The sequence below is a fragment of the Atractosteus spatula genome, unplaced genomic scaffold, assembly GCF_055471065.1.
Source record: "Atractosteus spatula isolate fAtrSpa1 unplaced genomic scaffold, fAtrSpa1.hap1 Scaffold_13, whole genome shotgun sequence".
NCBI classification, from domain to species: domain Eukaryota; kingdom Metazoa; phylum Chordata; class Actinopteri; order Semionotiformes; family Lepisosteidae; genus Atractosteus; species Atractosteus spatula.
The window spans coordinates 51,634-72,164 of record NW_028296686.1 but is presented as its reverse complement, the minus strand read 5'-3'; the positions used below and the strand labels follow the sequence as shown (position 1 = coordinate 72,164).

Genomic DNA, 20,531 nt, shown 5'->3' with positions numbered 1-20,531 from the left:
AGTCTGAGTAGTTGAGGTCTGCACATGCTGTAACCTTTTTGCTGAATTTGTTTGGATACAGCAGCAAGTGCTAAATTACAATAACAAAACAAAACACAATAAGCATGCATTAACTTTTCTAAAGATAACTGTTACTGATAAGTGGAATGTTACAAAGATAAAAAAAAACCCTTCAAAACAGTATTACCATGAGCTTTATATTCATGATCTGGATCAAAACGCACCGTCAATAACCAAACTGAGGTTGATAAGGAGAGCTCTGAGTCTGGTTCAGTTTCATCTGATTTTTTTACATCTAAGCAGAATGATAAGGCAGATAGTTCTTAAGTAATGTTACACTTTGTGCAAGTGAACTTGGGTGTAATCAGAGCAGCAATGAAAGATGATGTTATAACTATGAAGAATCTGACCCAAAATGGAACATAAACATAGTAAAAACATGTAACCTAGCTGTGTTGAGAAAGAACAACAACCCTTTAAAACAAATTGTTTTCTATTACATGAATAGAAGAATAGTTTTAAAAATAATCCTAAAAAAGCAATGACAGTAATTACAACATCCATATCTAATTTATTTACCAGTCTATCTTGGGTTAAAAATTACAGCACAAACAGATAATGAACCAGAGGCAGCAGGCATCAACAGATTAATAATAATAATAATAATTGCTTAGACTTATATAGCGCTTTTCTGGACACTCCACTCAAAGCACTTTACAGGTAATGGGGACTCCCCTCCACCACCACCAGTGTGCAGCCCCACCTGGCTGATGCGACGGCAGCCATAGTGCGCCAGAACGCTCCCCACACATCAGCTATCAGTGGGGAGGAGAGCAGAGTAATGAAGCCAATTTATAGATGGGGATTATTAGGAGGCCATGATTGGTAAGGGCCAATGGGAAGTTTGGCCAGGACGCCGGGGTTACGGATCATTAGAATCCCTAAACAGAAAGACATGGTTCACACAACTGTTGCCAAAAATGCTGGCTGATAATTACTGAGCAGGCTAGAGTATATGTTTTATGTTTTGTAATTGGGGGATGAAGAGCAGAAGTAAAACTTCAGACCTTGATGGAAATGATTCATTGAAAACATGGGTGATAATGGGACAGAGAATTTCAAAATGTGAATGCAGAAGGACCTTGTGAATAGGATGTAGGTAAATATTATTACTGTATATTATATAAAGAGCTACAGTATATGATTATAGCTATAATATTGACCCCTCTTGGACGTCTACCACATTTTGCTGTTACAAGATCAGATTGTAACACATTTAAACAGGATTTTTTGTATGATTAATAAAACATATGTAACATTTTAATGGGGCATTATCATTTTTATTGTGACAGAACATTTTAAGGCAAAATAAAAAAAACTGAAAAATCCAGCTTTGACAAGTAGTCACCCCCTGAGACCTTAAGCATTTAACATGTACAGTAGTTGCTCTTTTGAGGCAGCAGTTAGAAGCTCATGTCTTTTGCAGTGTGTTGTACCCAGCTTTTCACATCTTGTGAGGTTAATTTCTGCCCACTCTTCCTTGCGGAATTGCCCCATGTTGCTCCCTGGGGGAGTGGTGGAGTACAGCGATCTTCAGGTCCTTTCACAGATGTTCTATGGGACATAAATCTGGACTTTAACTGGGCCACTCAATGACTTCCACCTTCTTCTTTTAAAGCCACTCAAGGGTTGCTTTGCCTTTGGGTTTGGGATCATTGCTGGATTGGGTGCTGGATAATTGATTCATTGTGGTGAACAGTGCACGTTGGAATGCGGCGGCGAGGGCCTGGTGACTCTGACAGCAGTTCTGCCTGACGGCAGCTGCAACTTAACTTAACTTAACTTAACCAATGTAGAGACTTACTGTAACTGTTCCTACTGTAGGAGTGATACGCTGCCAGGGTCTGGTGTGAGTTAGAAGGCTTGCTGCAGAGTTTTGGATATATTGTAACGTGTTGACAGCAGAGTTAGGGAGCCCACAGAGCAGAAATCGAACCTTGATGTTATAAATGCATGAATCAAGCGCTGAGCATCGGACATTGATAGAAATTGCCTAACACGGACAAGATTTCTGCTGTGAAAAAAGACACCTTTATCGTTTTTTTCATGGGGGGCTCAAAAGACAGGAGAGGATCAAGTGTGACACCCAAATTCCTGACTGCGCATGAATGGGGAAGCCATCCACCATTACTGTGAAACCCTTAAGTTTATCCCGCTGAGATGCTGCCTGCCAGTAGAATTTCTCTTTTGTCACTGTTTCGCTTCAGAGAATTTGATGTCATGCAGACGGGATAAGTGATGGAGCAGAGAGATCAGAGGAGGAAGAGGTTGTAATGTAAATCTGAGTATCACCTGCAAACAGTAAACTTGAGGACCATGTTTGCATATAATCTGGCTGAGAGGAAGTATATAAATCATAAAAAGAAAGTGGACCAGGACTGAATTCAGCAGCACACCAGGATTGGTAAAACAATGGGGGAACATGAGGAATGGGGGAGACAAAATCCAAAATGCTGCCTGCCAGACAGATGAGAGCAGAACCAAAGACAGAGCCATTGATACACAAGAATGTCTGCAAGCGATTGAGCAATACTGTATCAAAAGATGCACTGAGATCAAGCAGCATAAGAATACTTGTATCTCATATACTGTATATGATCAGACACAATAAGTTAATCATTCACAACCCTAACCAGAACAGTCTCAGTGCTATGATTACAGTGACATCTGGATTGGAATGGTTCAAACAAATCAGTGGCTATCACACGAGCCTGTAATTGATGTGCAACATATTCTAAAACCTTAGAAATAATTGGTCTAGTTCATCGTTATATCAGAATCCAAGCCAGGTTTTTTTCAATATAGGAGTGATAGATGTCACCTTTAAGGCAGTAGGGAAAGGGAACTGTTGCTGATGGGCAGGATCTAGGCAACAGGAAGTTGTTTTGCAACTGTTAAAAATTTGTGTAAAACAATGTGCAAGTTGAACTGAATTGACTGAGATAAATCCAGAAAACAATTTCAGTTAAACATAAAAGGTCCAGACCATTCTCAGTAATGAATTTGTTCACTACAAATCAGGGAGCAAGTGTTAAATAAAGCTCCTTTTGCATCTTTTCCAGAGTTGGAATTACTGTGTGATGCTACAAAAAGAAGGACACACAAAATACCTAAAGAAACCAGAATACCAAGCTGTCCGGAAGGGACTGATTTTACAATCTGCTACTGGAGGACCAATAACAGCATCTAGTGTAGTGGAACTAGTATTCAGTTAACAATAGAAACATAACAGTGCTTGTACGGTGTCAGCATCAATTAATAGATGTGTTGTTTATTTCCATTGTAAATCTAAGATGTTTTTTTTTCATAGCTCTGAAAAATAAATCCATCTCTTTTTAGGTACATGGGTAAAATCCAAATGCCATTTGCTGAGAAGAAATTGACAGAAATTGTGAATCGATGCTTCAAGGAGTGCTTCAAAACAAAGCTGCTGAAGAATGCCTATGCCTGCACCTCAGTTGAAGAAGCAAAGAAGCTGGTAAACATTTGATAGAATATTTTAAAGCTAACAAACTCTCGATATTGAATGTTAAATAGCAATTACCTAAAGCCATTTTCTTTTTTTAAAAAGTGATTTTGTCTATATATTGTTTGAAAGTGTGTCAAGAAATATGTAACAAGAAAATATTTACTAACTGTATCATTAAAAATATAATCCAGAATTATGTCCCCATAATCCATAGAATGCAGAATCCATCAAATTCTTTTGACCAGAAATAAGGATATTACTTATAACCAAAGCATTTGTTTGGTATGTTTGGTATCATATTGTTAAATGTGATGAGTGGTATATAGAAATTAAGTTAGTTTTAAGTTAATTCAATGGGTATTGTTTGGAGTTTTGTCAATACAATATTCATTGATTATAATTGACTCAGTCCACAATGGCTTGAATCTAAGTGACCAGGCAACATTACTAATATTGAACAATGACTGCGCCATTCTAAGTCAATCAGTCTTAGTCACCAAGCCAGTCTTTTTATGAATGATACAGTGCAAACATGGGGCTCAATCCAGTTTAAACGCAGGAATACAAAGATTGAAAAAATAATATAAGTACCGAAGAGACCAATTTAGGTTTTTGTAAAGGGACTGTTGCCTTAAAGTTTTGGTGGAAGATATATATTCCTTATATAAAGAAAATGTTTGCTGCTTTAACATTTTGCAGTTTGAAGCAAGGAGAAAAGTTCTCTTTTGTATAGCATCTGCTTAAATAGTAACCTTGTCCTTTGAAGAGGAATAAGAAACAGGTCATTTTCTTCTTAAATGTTATTCAAGCCTCATTTCAGAGTTACAGCAAAGCCTTAAAAAAAGATCAAAGAAACAGAGGTTAACAGAGATTAAGATGCATTTGCAACTTTTCTTATGTTCTGAAATTGTAGGAGTTCAAGTACAGATCTCTGCTTATTGAACATAAGGCTTCCTATATAATCAGGACGGTTTTCAACAATAGTACTATATTTACTTATTTGTAGTAGCTATTCCTCAGAGATACCATGAGTAATAAAAATTAACACCTCTTCTTTTTTTTAAATGGCTACAGCATTATGTATTCTATATATTTTAATATCTGTGGTTATCAATATGTTTGCATCTAAACAATCATTTTTAATATTTATTGATTTTTAGATAGACCTATTAGTGCCTCTTTCTCTACAGATACCACATCCATCAGGTTGAGAGTGAGCCAGTACATACAGTAAAAGAAATCTGGCCAGGTTGCTCTTTACAGTGAGATTGTGTGACTTACTAGCTGTCCGTCATTCCGCTTGATCACCTGAGTCGATATAGTTTGATTTTCGTTGACTCATGAATATACTGTACTTATAGCTCCAAACCTTGCCCGGCCCCAAGTCCAACTTTGTTCACAAACTGTTAAAAAGCCCAGTTCAGGGTGTCTAATTAATTTAGAAGCAAGAACCTGCCTGATGTTACAAGACATACACTCCTCTGAGACTAATCTTGTTATAGTTTACCTTCCCAACCTGAGCATTAGTAGAATAACATCTCTGAATCCTTCATCCTTGGATTCCCAGTGATCTATGAAGTTTCACTGCCCCCTAGCAGAGCTAATCTCCCAATCCCCCCCTCGGCTGTACAGCTCTAGCTATGGTAACCTCATCCGAGGACAGTCAGGTATTATACAGGTCTCACAAGGAGACCACTCATCCATCTGCTGAAAAAACCGGGCTTAACTATTCAGTAACCAAATCACAAGTAGTCCCTCTCCACTGATTCTTGCCTTACTACAGCATCCCTAGCTCTTAACTCATGGACTCACAGCTGCTTCCAACTTCTAGAAGAATTGTGACTGATGAACATGCTCCCTCACTCTACCCAAGAGCAAAACATGATTCAAACTCCATCTGGAGTTTGGATCCCTGTTGAACTTTTTTCCCAACCCTTGTGGGGTATGGAGAATCTTTTATTCCTGATAGCCTTTTTATTCACAATATAGTTTCCAGAGACAATGTAGCATTTAATAAATCTGCCATCTAGATAACCTAACCAGTTCTTCTGTCCCTTATACTGAGTTGATTTTACTGTGCTCAGCTTGAACATGCCTGAGATCTAGCTTTTGCTTTTCACACCTTGTTTTTTTTCCTGCTGGGAAACCTTGATCTTACTATTCCTCTACAATCCCCTGCAGGTTTTAGAAACACATTATTTTCAATCTAGTAACCATCCAGGTTATTTTGCCCCCTTTGGGGGTAGATAAATCCCCTCCACGATTTACAACCAGATGATGTTACTGTTCTCCTTGCGGGGTAAGAGAGAGAAAAGGAACCTAGACTGTTTTCAGTTTCTCCAGTCTTAGCAGTGTAAGCCCACTCTCAACTGATCCCATCTGGCCAGGTCTGCCGTATAATAGTAATAAACTTTATTTTATATAGCGCCTTGAAAGGTGACTTAGGCACAGCAACAATCGAGTCTGTGACTATTTTGCATCTTAACATCTCAGACTTCAATAAATTCTAGTACCTAACCCAACATTGCTAAGACAGCTTTCCTCTGCTCTGAGAAGGCTGCTTCTCTGAACCCCATTAGTGCTTTCCTGTGCTAGTCATACTGCATGCATACTAGCAAAAAAACAATCTGAGTACAATGATTACTGTGTTGAGACAGGATGTTGTTACCACATGGCCACCACAAATCCAAATGTCATAATATCATATAACACAGATTATTATTTTTAATTACAGTATATTCATTCTTGTGCTTTACTGCAGTGACTCCCCAATTTTGACCCTTCTGTGTTCTGGATTTCAGCTCTGGACAATGCTTGCCTGCTCCACTATTTTCCCCAATTTGACACTCGCTTTCTTTTGAGAGTGGTGTTGTCACTTGGCCTCCTCATCAGAACTACTACATGAGGCATAATTTCACTTACATGTCCTTCTCACTTTGCTGTATCTTATCTTCTCCCTGCTCTCTCTCAGTTCTTACTCGCACTTCTGATATCACTCTCCATGTCATTGTATCTCTTACTCGTGTTCTCACAGTCTTTCTCTAACTCATCCCATGGCCGCCTCTATGATCTCCTCAGAGATTGTGTACTTAAAGTTGACTCATGTCCCTGAGTCCTTGGCTTGTGGACGATAAGACCCACCAACTCACACAACTCCGGTTCTCACTTCCTCTAGATCGTCCCTTTCAGGGAGTTAGAGTGGATGACCCTTGACTCAGTCGATCTCTTTTGGCTGGACTCACCTACATTACCTTACTGAAACAGCAACGTTTCATTTGCATGTTAATTGGTTTCTGTTTAAGGGCGTCTTTAAATTCTTTTACTCTCCTCGAGCTTCCTTGATTGTTGGTCTTGTGTTCTTTCACATGCATTCGAAGGCTATATGCATGTCTATATTGTTCGTTACGTATACATAATTGAAAATATATATGTAATCCTAAAAGAAAGGCAACATGTTTACAACAGACAAGACAGTTCCTGTGCACAGGCAGACAGACAAATCATGTACCATTGAGAGTGGAACAAAGAAAGATTTCCACTGAGCATGGGCATTTTGAAAGGGGATCACAGATTTCCAGGAGCACTGAATTGGATATGACACCCATATTATCCTAAAAACATTAGGAAACAATTGCATTCACTTACAAAAAGATTTACAGTAACTACTAGGACACGAGGAAGTATGTCATAATACTTCATATCTGTGTCAATATTTTTTTAGAACTGAAGAACCTGACCTGTGAAGTAGTGAGTCCACAGCGAGTCAGTGAGTCCTGTTTGTGAGGACAAGGGTAACTGCTGCAGCTACTCAGATTGCATGTCAGACTCGGATTCACTGGTCAAAAAAGAACGATGGGTGACACTGGTGGTGCATTAGCTGTTACTGAAAACATGAAGTTCATTTAATAGGCTGTCCTACTTTAAGATATAAGATTTACTGTCCACTAGACACGGATTCACATGGACACGAGCATTCAGAGTGTCTGCATCTGTGTAAAGGCAAGAAAAGGAAAAGCAGAGAATAAAAAAGACATATCATTTGTATTGATTGAATACCTGGATGTTTAGACAGTTTCTAGCCAGGTGTAACTTACTGTATTTTATTTTTCATATGTAATGACCAGGTAACAGAAAAACTGGAAAGTACTATCATGGCAGCTAGCGACTACCTAAGGATTGACCTGGAAAGAGATCTTCACAATAAAAGGTATATGAGTGCAACCAGTCACAGATGTTATATACTGTGGATCTAATGTGTTTTGTATGAATCAAATTGTTGTGGGCACAGGACACCTTGTTGCAGGCAGGCACTGGATGAATTTATTCAACTGCAGGTGGGAACAGGTGGTTAGATAATGGAACTTCTATACTATCTATGTTAGTACTGATAACACACTCTTCATTTGGAAAGGATGTGCTGATCACACAAAACTAGGAAACAACTTCCTCAATCGATGATTAACAGACCATAAACTTCTACTGTGACACAAGCCTTTTTCAGTACAGTGAGAATGTGCAAGGCAGAATCCAGCACAGAAGACTTAATGAATAGTATTCATTTCCTCTACAAGGCACAGTCAGTGACACCATTTGTATTCTTGGTAACCCGAATAAACTAATTGAAAAATGTGCTTTTGTTACAACTAAGCAGCTGCTTGGTGAAGTTCAGACTGAAATATAGCCGTTTTTCACATTGCTGTTCTGTAAAGGTTGTAGACATTCAAACAGCCATATCATGTTGTTTGAAAATAAATTCCTGTACTTTATAGAAGCTTTCTATTTTTGCCTCTATGCCTCTATGCAGACATTGTTAAGAGTTTTATTTTTTAACATTAAGATTGGGCTTGCTTGCAAATAACTGATGAAATAGAAAAAAAAGATCCCCCTGTCTAGTTTAGTATACAGTAGTTTAAAATGATTAGGACATACAGTTCTGTCCTTACTTCCAGAGCTGTCGGAACATTCAGTGTATAAGTTTTCCCTTCAGAGGATGAAGCAGGTTGACCGTACGTTAACCCTTTGTTGTAAACTCCAAGGCTGAAGCAGTTTAACCAGTGGGTTGAGCTGCAGCCCACTGTTTCCTTTCATTCACCTTCTGCTGAAGGATCTTTCTTAGTTGCAGGGACACAGCAGGTAAACCAATACTGTAAGTGGGTGCATCACCTGAGAGTGAGCTTGTTGACCACTAAAATGCTAGTAGTATTTAAAGGTGTTTCCCAGCATTATTGTTCCATCTAACTTTGTTGAATAATAATATTGACTTATTAAAATATCAATGTGATTTTTTTCTCAGGTGGGTTAGCTTTAAGAGAAGAGTTGTCAATGACAAGTCGGTTCCGATATTGGTGCGATTTACTGCGGCAACATTAAATCTCCGAGTGGTAGATGAACAGAAAAAGGAAACCAAGCAGCTGAAAGACCTGTTTCAGCACATGATAGAAGTGGTAAATACTATTTTTTGAGAAATTATTATTACTGAAAATCTCCTTTTTTAACACTTCCAGAATGCTTCCTCCTATATTGTTCACACACAGATTGTGTGATGTTTAAAATATTAAATAGTGATTCTGTCAGATGTGGAAAAATGTATTTACCTGTAAAAAGAAATCCTTTAGCCACTAAATGGTTCCCTTGTACCTCAGTAGATGCCAATCTCCAGCTAACCAGTGGCATCTCTGGCTGTAGCTGCTGTTGATTTCTCTGCTGTTGATACAGCACTCCTGCTGGGCCAGCCTGCCAACATCCACACACACAGAGCTATCCAAAGACACGCATTGCTGTTTTATAAGAGAAGCTGTTTTCTTTTTCTCTCACTCCAAGAGTGTGCCACGTGCCAACTATATCCCGGTCACTGCACAAAAAGGGACTTTATAGTGGCAAACCCATCTTTACATGCAATCTGTGATACAGCAGTGTGATGCTCAACGCCATCGAATCTCAAGCGTTGTGTTGGCAGCATCATGTTAAGAGATGCTTTTCCACAGCAGTGACCAGGATAATTGTCAGTATTGAGAGACAAATGGATGATGCAAAGTATAGGCAAATCCCAGTGGAAAACTTACACAAATCTCCTAAGATCCTAAACCCAGGTAAAAAAATTCACCATTCAGCAGGACAAAGACATAGTATCTCAAAGCAAAATCTATACTGAAGTGATCTGTCAAGAAGAAAGTGAATGTCCTTGAGGAGCCTTGAATTCAGGAAAGAATTTAAAAAATATATCACCAGGTTTGCTCATTGTAATTTATCCCCAATATACCCCCTAGTCAGAACTAGAGCAATTTTGTCAGGAAGAATGGCTCATTACCATGATGCTCACTGTACACGTTTATTTGCTGGTACTCCAAATAAGCATTGGCTTTAAGGAACTGAATAACTTTGTTTTCTTTGCAGCTTTTTCTGACATTCAGACTCATTTAACCCATTTAAGAATTTTCAATTGATTCATTACAGTTTTGTAAAACAAAGAACTGTCTATATACAGTATGATAAATATATAGACATATTTATTTGATATGTTTTATTCTAATTTATATTTAAAATACATACTGATGGAAAAAAGTATGCAACACCCCCACCTCCACACTCCCATCAGTGTGGAACATGCTGAAGACTCATCTGTGAAGAGGACCTGATGCCTCTGCTGACGAGTCCATCACAGCCTCTGTCTGGCCCAAGCCAGTCTGGTGTGACATCTAGGAGGTGTGAGCAGAGGGCTTCTGACAGGTCTCCTTGCTCTAAGGCTAGCAGCATGGAGTCTCACTGTCCTGTCACTGATGCGGGCATTGTGTCTGCCGACACTTTCAGCAGCAGTACGGGTGGCAGATCTGAAACGATCTCTCAAATGGACCAGTCTGATGTGTCGGTCCTGCTCTGTTGTGATCACTCGAGGGCGACTGGATCTTGGACGGTCATCTGTCCTGCCGGTCTGCCGAAACCCTCTCTGCAGTTGGGATACAGTGGAGTGGCTTACTCCATAGTGCCTGGCAACGTTGGCACATGACATGCCTGCCTGCAGCATGCCAGTGGTCCTTTCCCTTGCTTCTGGTGTCATTCAAGGCATTACAGAATGCACAGAAAAGTGACTAAGTGTGGCCTTTTTCTTGCAGTGACCTAAGCTTTGAATTAAGGCCTATTTAAAGGTGACCTCATCAGGCATAATTCCACCTGGACCTACAGTAGTTGGTTAAAAATGCACCTAACGAGCTTTCGTGTAATTGGCAAGTTGCAATGCCTCACTGCACAAGCTGTATTGCTGGCCAGAGGGCTTAAAACAAACTGACAACCTTTTGTGAAAGTACATAAGCTATAACTCTAGTATTTTCATTTCAGAAAATGTTGTGTTTCATTTTTCCATCAGTATATATATTTAAAACCGTTAAAAAAAACTGTTTATCAATGCAAAAAATGACAAATTTTCCTTCACTATATTGTGATATGTAAAGCAAGTGCAAGAAAACTTTCACAGGATTTGTTTTCCATAACATTTGGATTCCCTTTTTGAACTCGTATTGGTGGGTCAGGATGGAGTAGATTTTAATCCCTTCTTTTTATTTGCAGGTTGACAAAGCTCATGAAGGAGTGAAGAAAAGGACACTGCTGTAGGTTATTGACAAAGAAGCATTTTTATGCGCTGTGGCTTTTAGACAAATATTTTACACTTGTTTTTATGACAAATGTGACCCTTGTGAATTGTAAGCCATACAATCAGTCCTTTATTTACTTTACTAAATGCAATGCTAACAGTGGGATTCTTCTTTTTGTGACCTTTCTAAAAATGAGGAATCCAGATGCTTTTTTCATGCAGTTGATAATCATTTAAATAATAACATACAAGACATTACATATTTTCCATATCTATGTATACTGTGGGCAGCACGGTACGTTTATTATAGGCTTTGTAGAACAATTTTCAGATTTGCTGCAATTGCCCACCATCTTTACATTTTTAAAGAATGAGATTAGCATAATAGAGAAAAGGGTGGCTTCTACCAAAATCGATTTTTGCCAAAACATACTCATGTTAGTAGCAGCCTTAATAGCCCAGCAGTGTTAAGCAGTGTGTCAGTTCCTAGATGTTGTGCAGGGGTGGTTGTTACCAAGTGGTGGGGAAAGCTTTATGGTTAATGTTACCAGCCAGTAGTATAACTTTGCCATCTAGTAGTTTTTCGTATTTTACTCTTTGCACATTTTCACAGATAGTTTAGTAACAGTATTATAGACAAGAATAAACATTTTTGCAAAGAGTTAATGCCTTGTTTTACATTAATGTCAGTAATTTACAGAATTACAATTTTAGTAATTTGCCATAGGTACAGAGCAGCAAGTTTGATGTTTATAAATTTGAAATTTATTGGACCACATACTTAATTTTAAACTTTTTTCACAGTGCAACTTCTTTTTCACAGTGTTTAATGGTATTTGTTTAAACTGTGAGAATTATGTGTTAATCAGGAAAGGCACATGCAAATTTACATGGTTCATATATAAAAAATGTATCTCATACTTAAAACTCATGATAGCCAGATTTCATTATAACAAAGTGAAATTCTTATATGAAAATACTGATACAGTAAGTAATCTTTTTCTGTTTTGTGTATATATGACTTGATTTTTAAAATAAACCATAAATTCATTTAAAAATGATGTCATTTTTTAAAAAATATTCATTTACAAGGAATTTAAAAGTTCACCCTCACCATGGAACCTGGTAATATACAGATGCAGCCACTCAGAACGTGCATTAATCCTTTTTACCCACTGGTGGAACTGTGATTATGGTGTGTGATTCATTGTCCAAAAACATTGATAGGTGGTACATGTGGTGCATTAGATGTTAGTGAAATAATTAAATCATCTAATCTTTTTTCTTACTGTTTATCATCTTTAAATCCACTGTGGAATATAGTTATATGAAATTATGTAACTAAAGGGACATTTTGGTAGCTGACAACAGAAAATAACAGGAGTATAACGTCTGTGAATGTCATAAACAATATTAATTTATTAATATAAATATACATACTGTTTATAGCTGGTAGTAGTAGTTATAAAAATTAAGTACACTACCATATTACACCTTCTTCAAAAACATTTTCTGCATCAAAGTCTTTATCTCAGACACTTACTGTGGTTATTTTGGAAACATTTTGACATGCTCCTTCTTATTATTATTAAGTTTATACTTTATAAAAACCTATGTTTTAACCTTTTCTATGAATGCTTGCTGTAATTATTGTTTCAAAAAAAGTTGTAATACATTTTTAAATCCACTTAATAGGGAATACTAATATGGAATATTATATGGAAGCAACTTAAGGAAAATTTTGGTAGCTAAAAATAACAGAAGTACAATTATAATCAAGTCACTGAAAGTGATTAATATTAATTTAAGAGTATGGCTAAAAAATAAAAAAAATAAGGTACACAACAGTATTTCACCTTCTTCATAAACATTTTCTGCATCAACGTCTGTTAAGTTGGTCACTTGCTGTGGTTATTTTGGGAAGATGTTGACTTGCTCCTTTCACTAGGTCTGTTGTAGTGGAAAATCAAACACCATTTAGAGAGACATATGGGTGGCTTAGTGGTAGAATTCTGCACTATCATGTGATGGGGTTTGAGTTTGATTCCAGTCAAAACCAAAAAAGGTTTGGTTTTAATAAATTGTCCCTTGGGCATAATAAAGACTTTTGCTCACAATAAAATAATATGTACATTATATTCACATTTCTGATTATTTTACCTATCACAATATGCCAAGTATTAAAATAAAACTAATAATAAAGTAATGATATAAATTAACCTCCAGACCAACAATCTCCAGAATGCTCAGAAAGAGCAAGGGAATTTAAAGATGCCCAGAAATCACAATTGTATTTTTTACATGTGTACAGCATTTAGTTTCAAGTACAATTTTTAACGGCAAAAACATGTATATTTTTAAATTATAAAATTTTAAATCTAAATATTAGTTTTTTATACATTTTGATGCTATTTTTGTCTTCTTAATAGTTGCTATAATTATATTATATCACATATATATCCTATTATGATGTTAGTAGTTTTTACAACTATATGGCTTCATTAGAGGTGTTAAAAAACTGTTTTGAAATTGTTACGATCGTGTCCTGCAAGCCATCTCTCACCTAGTGGTTGCCCTGAGAAACTGTTTCTAGGACTCATCGAGTAATTCCAATTTTCTACTGGTGATCTGCATTTCTTTCTGTAATTAAACACTCTCTATTTAAAGATAGACCCAATGGGGCTCCGTCATTGTATTTTCACCCCCATCCTAGTTTCCCGTCTGCACTTATTTTTCCCTTGTCCCAGTTTTATTTTATCCCTGTCCCGTGTGATCTCGTCTGCACTCTGATTCCCCAGTAGTAGCCTCAGACCCCTCTCCTGGTGGTCGTGTCACCCTGGATCCCGAAGCCTGTCTGCATTCCTGCCTGTGGTTCTTGACGCCAGGATACTGCTCCAAAGTCGAATGTCCTGTTCTGCCCTGGAAGCCTGGCTTAGATCCCACTCTGTAGCCGAAGCTGCTCAAATCTGTGATGGTCTGTCTTGCCAGGGTAGAGATCCCCAGATGCTGACCACCAGCTTCTCGCTGCTGAGGCAGTCTGATCGCAGTCCACTCAGAATACCACAATCTGCTCCCACCCCGCTCCAGAGTATATCGGTCTGATCGCAGTCTGGTCAGATTACTGCAATCTGCTCACACCCCGCTCCAGAGTATACCGGTCTGATCGCAGTCTGGTCAGATTACTGCAATCTGCTCACACCCCGCTCCAGAGTATACCGGTCTGATCGCGGTCTGATCAGATTACCACAGTCTGCTCCCACCCCGCTCCAGAGTATACCGGTCTGATCGCGGTCTGATCAGATTACCGCAGTCTGCTCCCACCCCGCTCAAGAGTATACCGGTCTGATCGCGGTCTGATCAGATTGCTTTGTACCCTGCTCCAGGGGCGCCGTATAAATGGCTGACCCTGTGCTCTGACCCCAAGCTTCTTTCACTGTCTGTGTGTCTCATGGAGAACAAGTTGGGGTATGCAAAAAAGACATATTCCTCATACAAGAAATTGTATGTGGGCAATAAAGTGATCTTAGTTTATTTACCAGTCTGATCGCAGTCTTGCAGAAGGATAGTTAGAAACACCATCATTGACCATCCATTCAATCCATTTCCTCAAAGTGTATACCATTCATAAGGAGACTTTGTGGTCTGTTTCTAAGGAACTCTTTCATCCAATATGTGAGCCCACCATTCACCCCCAGGAAAATATTATAATGAAATATGGGTCTTCATTGTGTTAAAAGCCAAGCTAAGCTATCCATGGATACAACTTTAGCTAAGATATTTTGTTGCTGCAGGTGTTTAGTTAAGATGTTGCAAAGGTAGTAGCGCAGTAACAGCATCTTCCATCTGCCTGTAACAGGGCAGCTGGATCTGGAGTGTCAGATCCGCCAGAGGAGACACCCCAGATACACAGGGAAATTCGTTAATACGTACGTACAAGGTTATCAGACAACTGGACTCACCGGTGAGAAACCTACTTAAGAGATTACCTGCTTAGGGTGTTGGACTCCTAGAAATATCAACGAATTTGCTTCGATGAGTTGGAAAAATGTATTATAATAAACAGCAGCAGTGATAATCCCCCCGGTTGTCAAAGATTATATCCTGAATTACCCACTGAGTCTCTACAGGAGGGTGATCTGGTGGAGGGAGTTAAAACCTTATTTCTTATTAGGGCTGTTTGGTCGCAATGGAACGTGAAACAGGAGGAACCTACAGGGTGTACTGTACTGTATGTTAGGGGTAGACAAGGATGGAAAAATGGTCAGGATAAAAAAGGAGAAAGCTAGCCCTAAGATGCTTGAGGAAGGAGACTGGGCGGAAGAGATGAAAACAGTTACTAGAACTAAGTGCCGAGTGAGGTGTAAAGTCTGGTAAAAGACTTGCCTAAAATGTATAAAAATCCAGTGGAATTTTGGGCACAAGTAAGTGAAATTCATCAGATAGACATGCAGTCTATATTGAGGGCTAAAATGATACCTGAGGGTTAGGAAAAATGTCAAGGAATGTCCAGACTAGGAAGGCTCTCATTGCAAATAGTGACACAGTTGATAAGTGTGAAATAATGGTCTGAGACATGATGGAAGTAGGCTGACTAAATCAAAGTGTCTGAGTTAGGAGAAAATGACAGCATGTTCACAAAAGAAAGATGAATCTGTGTGGGAGTTGATGGACAGGTGGGTCTGTTGAGAGGTGCATTTATGTAAGGCAGGATCTGTAGAGTGTGATACTCCTGGAATACTGTCACAGGGTAAAAGGTGTTTGTGGCTATAAAGCTGTAATTGCAGAAGATTCTGTTAAGGCAAGTAAGTTGACCGAACTTGGGAAGTCACAAGAAGAGAGCTGATTAAGCAGAACAAAATGTGGAAAATAGTAAGGTGAGTAAGATAATGGTGGATCAGTCAGGAGGCCTTGGTTGAGGCTATCAAATTTCTAATGGGAAGAACTGGAGACCTCAAGCCCAGAAGCCAGGAGGTTTCCAATATGTTATAACTGTGGGCATCTAAAACACGATTGTTGGTTTAAGAATAAACAACTGAAGGGATTATCTTGAGATAGTTTCATGGAGAAACAGGAGAGAGTCCCTTTCCACAACATACTGTAGGATCACCATAGTGTGTTAGAGTTTTCCAAATTAAACTAATTGAATTAAACAAATCACCTGGTGAGAGGGGAGTATGGGATGGAGTCCCATGTAGCAGATGAGAGGCATTGTTCATGATGGCTGTGAACTTGGTCAGCAATCTTCTCTCCGCCAGCTCCTCCAGGGGAGTCAAGGCTCAGCCCCAAAACTGAACCAGCCTTGAGTTTGAGTCTATTTACAATACATCTCTTGTCATGATGCTGCTGCCACAGCACACAACAGCATAGAAGATGGCCGCTGCCACCACTGATTCATAAATGTGTAGCAGTGTTCCAGGACCTGAGCCTCCTATGAAAATAGTCAGCTCTGACCTTTCTTGTACAGGGCATCAGTGTTAACAGTCCACTCCATCTTATCCAGGTGTACTTGTAGGACTGCACCACCTCTATGTCCTCACCCTGGATGGAAATAGGGTTCGGTGGAGACTTATTCCTCTGAAAGTCCATGATCATTTCTTTAGTCTTGCTGGAGATGGTTAAGATGACACCATTTCACAAAGCTGGTAGTCAAGCTCCTATATTCATCCTCCCTCCCCTCACTAATACACCCCACAATTGCAGAGTCATCCAAAAATGTCTGCAGATGACATGCCTCAGAGTTGTAGTTGAAGTCAGAGGTGTAAAACGTGAAGAGGAATGGAGCAAGGGTAGTCCCCTGTGGGGCCCCAGTACTGCTAACAACCTGTTCGGACACACAGCTTTGTAGCCGTACATACTGTGGCCTGCAGGTCAGATAGTCTATAATCCAGGACACCAGGGGAGTGTCCACCTGCGCTACCCTTACCTTATCTCTCAGTAATGGGGGATGGATGGTGTTAAAGGCACTAGAGAAATCAAAGAACATAACTCTTACAATGCTCCCCGTCTTCTCCAGGTAAGAGTTAGCTCTGTGTAGCAGATAGATGACTGCGTCCTCCACTCCCAAGTGTGACTGGTAGGCGAACTGCAGGGGTCCAGTGCTGTACTCACCAGGGTTCTGAGGTGGTCCAGTACAAGCCTTTCCAGAGTTTATTAGGTGTGATGTCAGTGCCAATGGTCCATAGTCATTCAAGACTTTAGGGTGCCCCTTTTTGGGTACTGGCAGCAGGCAAGATGTCTTCCAGAGCACCGGAACCCTTTCTAATCTCAGGATGAGGTTGAAGATGTACTGCAGCACAGACCCCAGTTGGTCAGCGCAGATCTTCAGCACCCTAGAGTCAGGACCTGCTGCTTTTCCTGCATGGAGCCTCCTCAACTCCCTTCAGACCTGGTCAGCTGTGATGGATAGGCTGAGGAGGGCAGGGGAAGATGGAGTAGGAGTAGGAGGGATCTCATGATGTGGTGACTGAGGATATGAAGAGGGTGTCTGAGGTTAAGGTCTGTGAGGTGAATGGTCAGTAGACCTTGTATCGTATCTGTTAAAGAAAAGATTCAGCTCATTTGCCCTCTCTCACTCTATTGGCCTTCGGACAGCTTGTATCCAGAGATCTTCCTCATGTCATTCCACAGTTCTCTCACATTGCTTTCCCTCAGCCTGTCCTCCATTTTCCTCCCATAAGCCACCTTGCTCTCCCTAACTCTCACCTTCAGGAACAAAGGAGACCGTAGTGACTGTAATAACTACAGAGGAATCTCCCTCCTGAGCATCATTGGCAAGGTATTTGCCCGGGTAGTTCTAAATAGACTGCAGCTACTTGCTGCCCATGTGTACCCGGAATCTCAGTGCGGCTTCAGGGCGAGGAGATTAACCATCGTCATGATCTTCTCACTGCGTCAACTCCAGGAGAAGTGTAGGGAGAAGAGAAGACCACTGTTCCTTGCCCATTGACCTGACGAAGGCCTTTGACCTCGTCAGCAGAAAAGGCCTCTTCATGCTCCTCCATAAGATTGGATGCCCATCTAAACTTCTTAGGATGATTACATCATTCCACAAAAACATGCAGGGCACTGTGCAGCACAAAGGCTCAACCTTAGATACCTTCCCGATCAACAGTGGGGATAGAACAGGGCTGCGTGCTTGCACCAACACTCTTCGGCATTTCCTTCTCCTTGTTGTTTTCGTACACCTTCAGTCCCTCTGAGGATGGTGCCTATATTCGCACTAGAAGTGATAGGAAGCTTTTCAACCTGGCGCAACTCTGGGCAAAGACGAAGGTTCGCCAGGTTTTGATCAGGGAAATGCTGTTTGCCAACAACGCTGCGCTGGTCACACGCTCCAAGGAAGGTCTCCAGAGACTCATAAGCAGATTTGCATGTGCCTGCAGTGAGTTTGGCCTCGTCACTTGCCTGAAGAAGACCAACATCATGGGTCAGGACGTCAGTAGTGCTTCAAGCATAATCATCGGGGGACATACCCTTGAAGTCGTGGAGGAGTTCACCTAACTCGGTTCCACCATCAGCCTGTCCTTGGATGCCGAGGTCAACAAATGCATCAGTAAAGCAGCACCCACGATGGCACGCGTTTCCACGAAGGTCTGGGAGAACCAGATGCTGACCATCAACACTACGATAAAGGTGTACCAGGCCTACGTGCTCGGCGTGCTACTGTATGGCAGCGAGACCTGGACCCTGTACAAACGGCAGGAGCGTTGCTTCAACTCCTTCCACATTCACTGTCTAAGGAGAATCTTGGGAATCACATGGAAAGATTGTGTGCCCAACAAAGACGTTTTCACTCAAGCGCACATCCCCAGGATGTTCGCACTCTTGTCACAGCGACGCCTGTGCTGGCTCGGCCATGTCATCCGAATAGAAGACAGCCGAAAACCAAAGGACTTGCTATACGGTGAACTGGCACCAGACCTGCTGGCAGACCTACTCTGCGATACAAAGATGTCTGCAAACGCGACATGACTTCACCTGCGGAAACTGCAACAAGACCTGCCACTCCAGACTTGGACTGTACAGTCACAGTAGGTGATGCCAATCTAAAAACTGACTAACCACGGCGCAAAACTCCCTTGTCTTTCGAGACAAAGAGAGAGTCTTTGTGTTAGATGGTAAAGCTGTGATTTTTCCACTTGTGCTGTGAGCCCATTCAGCTTGCAGAAGGATTCTAGGATTATTATATCTAGCAATATTTCTGAGCATTTAATGACCATCCCAAGTTTCTTGAATTTCAATAGTTATACTGGGTTAGATTTCTCCTGCATTACTGCACAGAGGTAATCACTTCACTTAGGCCCATAACTCCCAGTGGACCATAAGCAATCAACAACCTTTCTCCATTGTGGTTCTCTGCAGTCTTTTCCTTTTCAACCCATTCTGATATTCTTTACCTCTTACTTGATGCCTGGGTGCCAGCTCTCTTTTGCCATGTTGACGTGGGGTTGTGGAGGCCAATCCTGGTCCTGCTTTGTTACGGTTCCACTATCTCACCACCAGAGGGCACCCCAACCTCTGATGTCTAATCCAACTGTGCAGCAGAGGCACAGACCAAGCAGACATCTTTAGACAATCCCTGGTTGCTTAGTGTTCCTAGATAATAATAATAATAATAATAATAATAATAATAATAATTACTTACACTTATATAGCGCTTATCTGGACACTCCACTTAAAGCGCTTTACAGGTAATGGGGACTCCCCTCCACCACCACCAATGTGCAGCTGCACCTGGATGATGCGACAGCAGCCATAGTGCGCCAGAACGTTCACCACACATCAGCTCTCAGTGGGGAGGAGAGCAGAGTAATGTAACCAATTCATAGATGGGAATTATTGGTAAGGGCCAATGGGAAATTTGGCCAGGACACCAGGGTTACACCCCTACTCTTTTCGAGAAACGCCCTGGAATTTTTAATGACCACAGAGAGTCAGAACCTCGGTTTTACATCTCATCTGAAGGATGGCGCCTGTTTACAGTATAGTGTCCCCGTCACTATACTGGGGCATTTGGACCCACGTGGACCACAGGGTGAGCGCCCCCTGCTGGCCCCACTAAAACCTCTTCCAGCAGCAACCTTAGATTTTCCCAGGAGGTTTCCCATCCAGGTACCAACCAGGCTCACACCATAGATCACCATGCCTCCCCTCCTCAGGCCTGATTAACCCCTGATGGTCAGTAATGTTTATCTCTGCATTAAGCTCCATATTCTGACAATCTTTTTCTAGTATTTTTCCTTCTTGCCCAGATTTCTTCTTTTGTTTGCTACTCCTTGATTTCTGTCCTTTTGTTTTGTTCCCTTAGTGCTTCTTGGATTTTTTCCAAGCTGTTTTTCCTGCTCCTGTTGTGTCGTTTTTTCCTGGATTACTCACCTTGGACTTTGGCCTTGGATTCTGTTTTTGTTGTTTTTCTGG

General features: G+C 40.5%; 1 protein-coding gene across 2 annotated transcripts in view; it reads left to right on the top strand.

Moving 5' to 3' along the window:
- Positions 1 to 12,172, top strand: part of LOC148809455 (uncharacterized) — an 83,295-nt gene extending 71,123 nt beyond the window's left edge. Inside the window, exons 22-25 of one of the 2 annotated variants that reach the window (XM_088909259.1) lie at positions 3,400 to 3,538; positions 7,654 to 7,736; positions 8,823 to 8,973; positions 11,090 to 12,172. In XM_088909259.1, the coding sequence (XP_088765385.1) occupies positions 3,400 to 3,538; positions 7,654 to 7,736; positions 8,823 to 8,973; positions 11,090 to 11,134 (418 nt within the window). In that variant the 3' untranslated portion in view covers positions 11,135 to 12,172. Of the gene's footprint in view, positions 1 to 2,267; positions 2,327 to 3,399; positions 3,539 to 7,653; positions 7,737 to 8,822; positions 8,974 to 11,089 lie in introns of those variants that run through there. The other variant, XM_088909260.1, reaches the window with a different exon arrangement.
- The last annotated feature ends 8,359 nt before the right edge of the window (positions 12,173 to 20,531 follow it).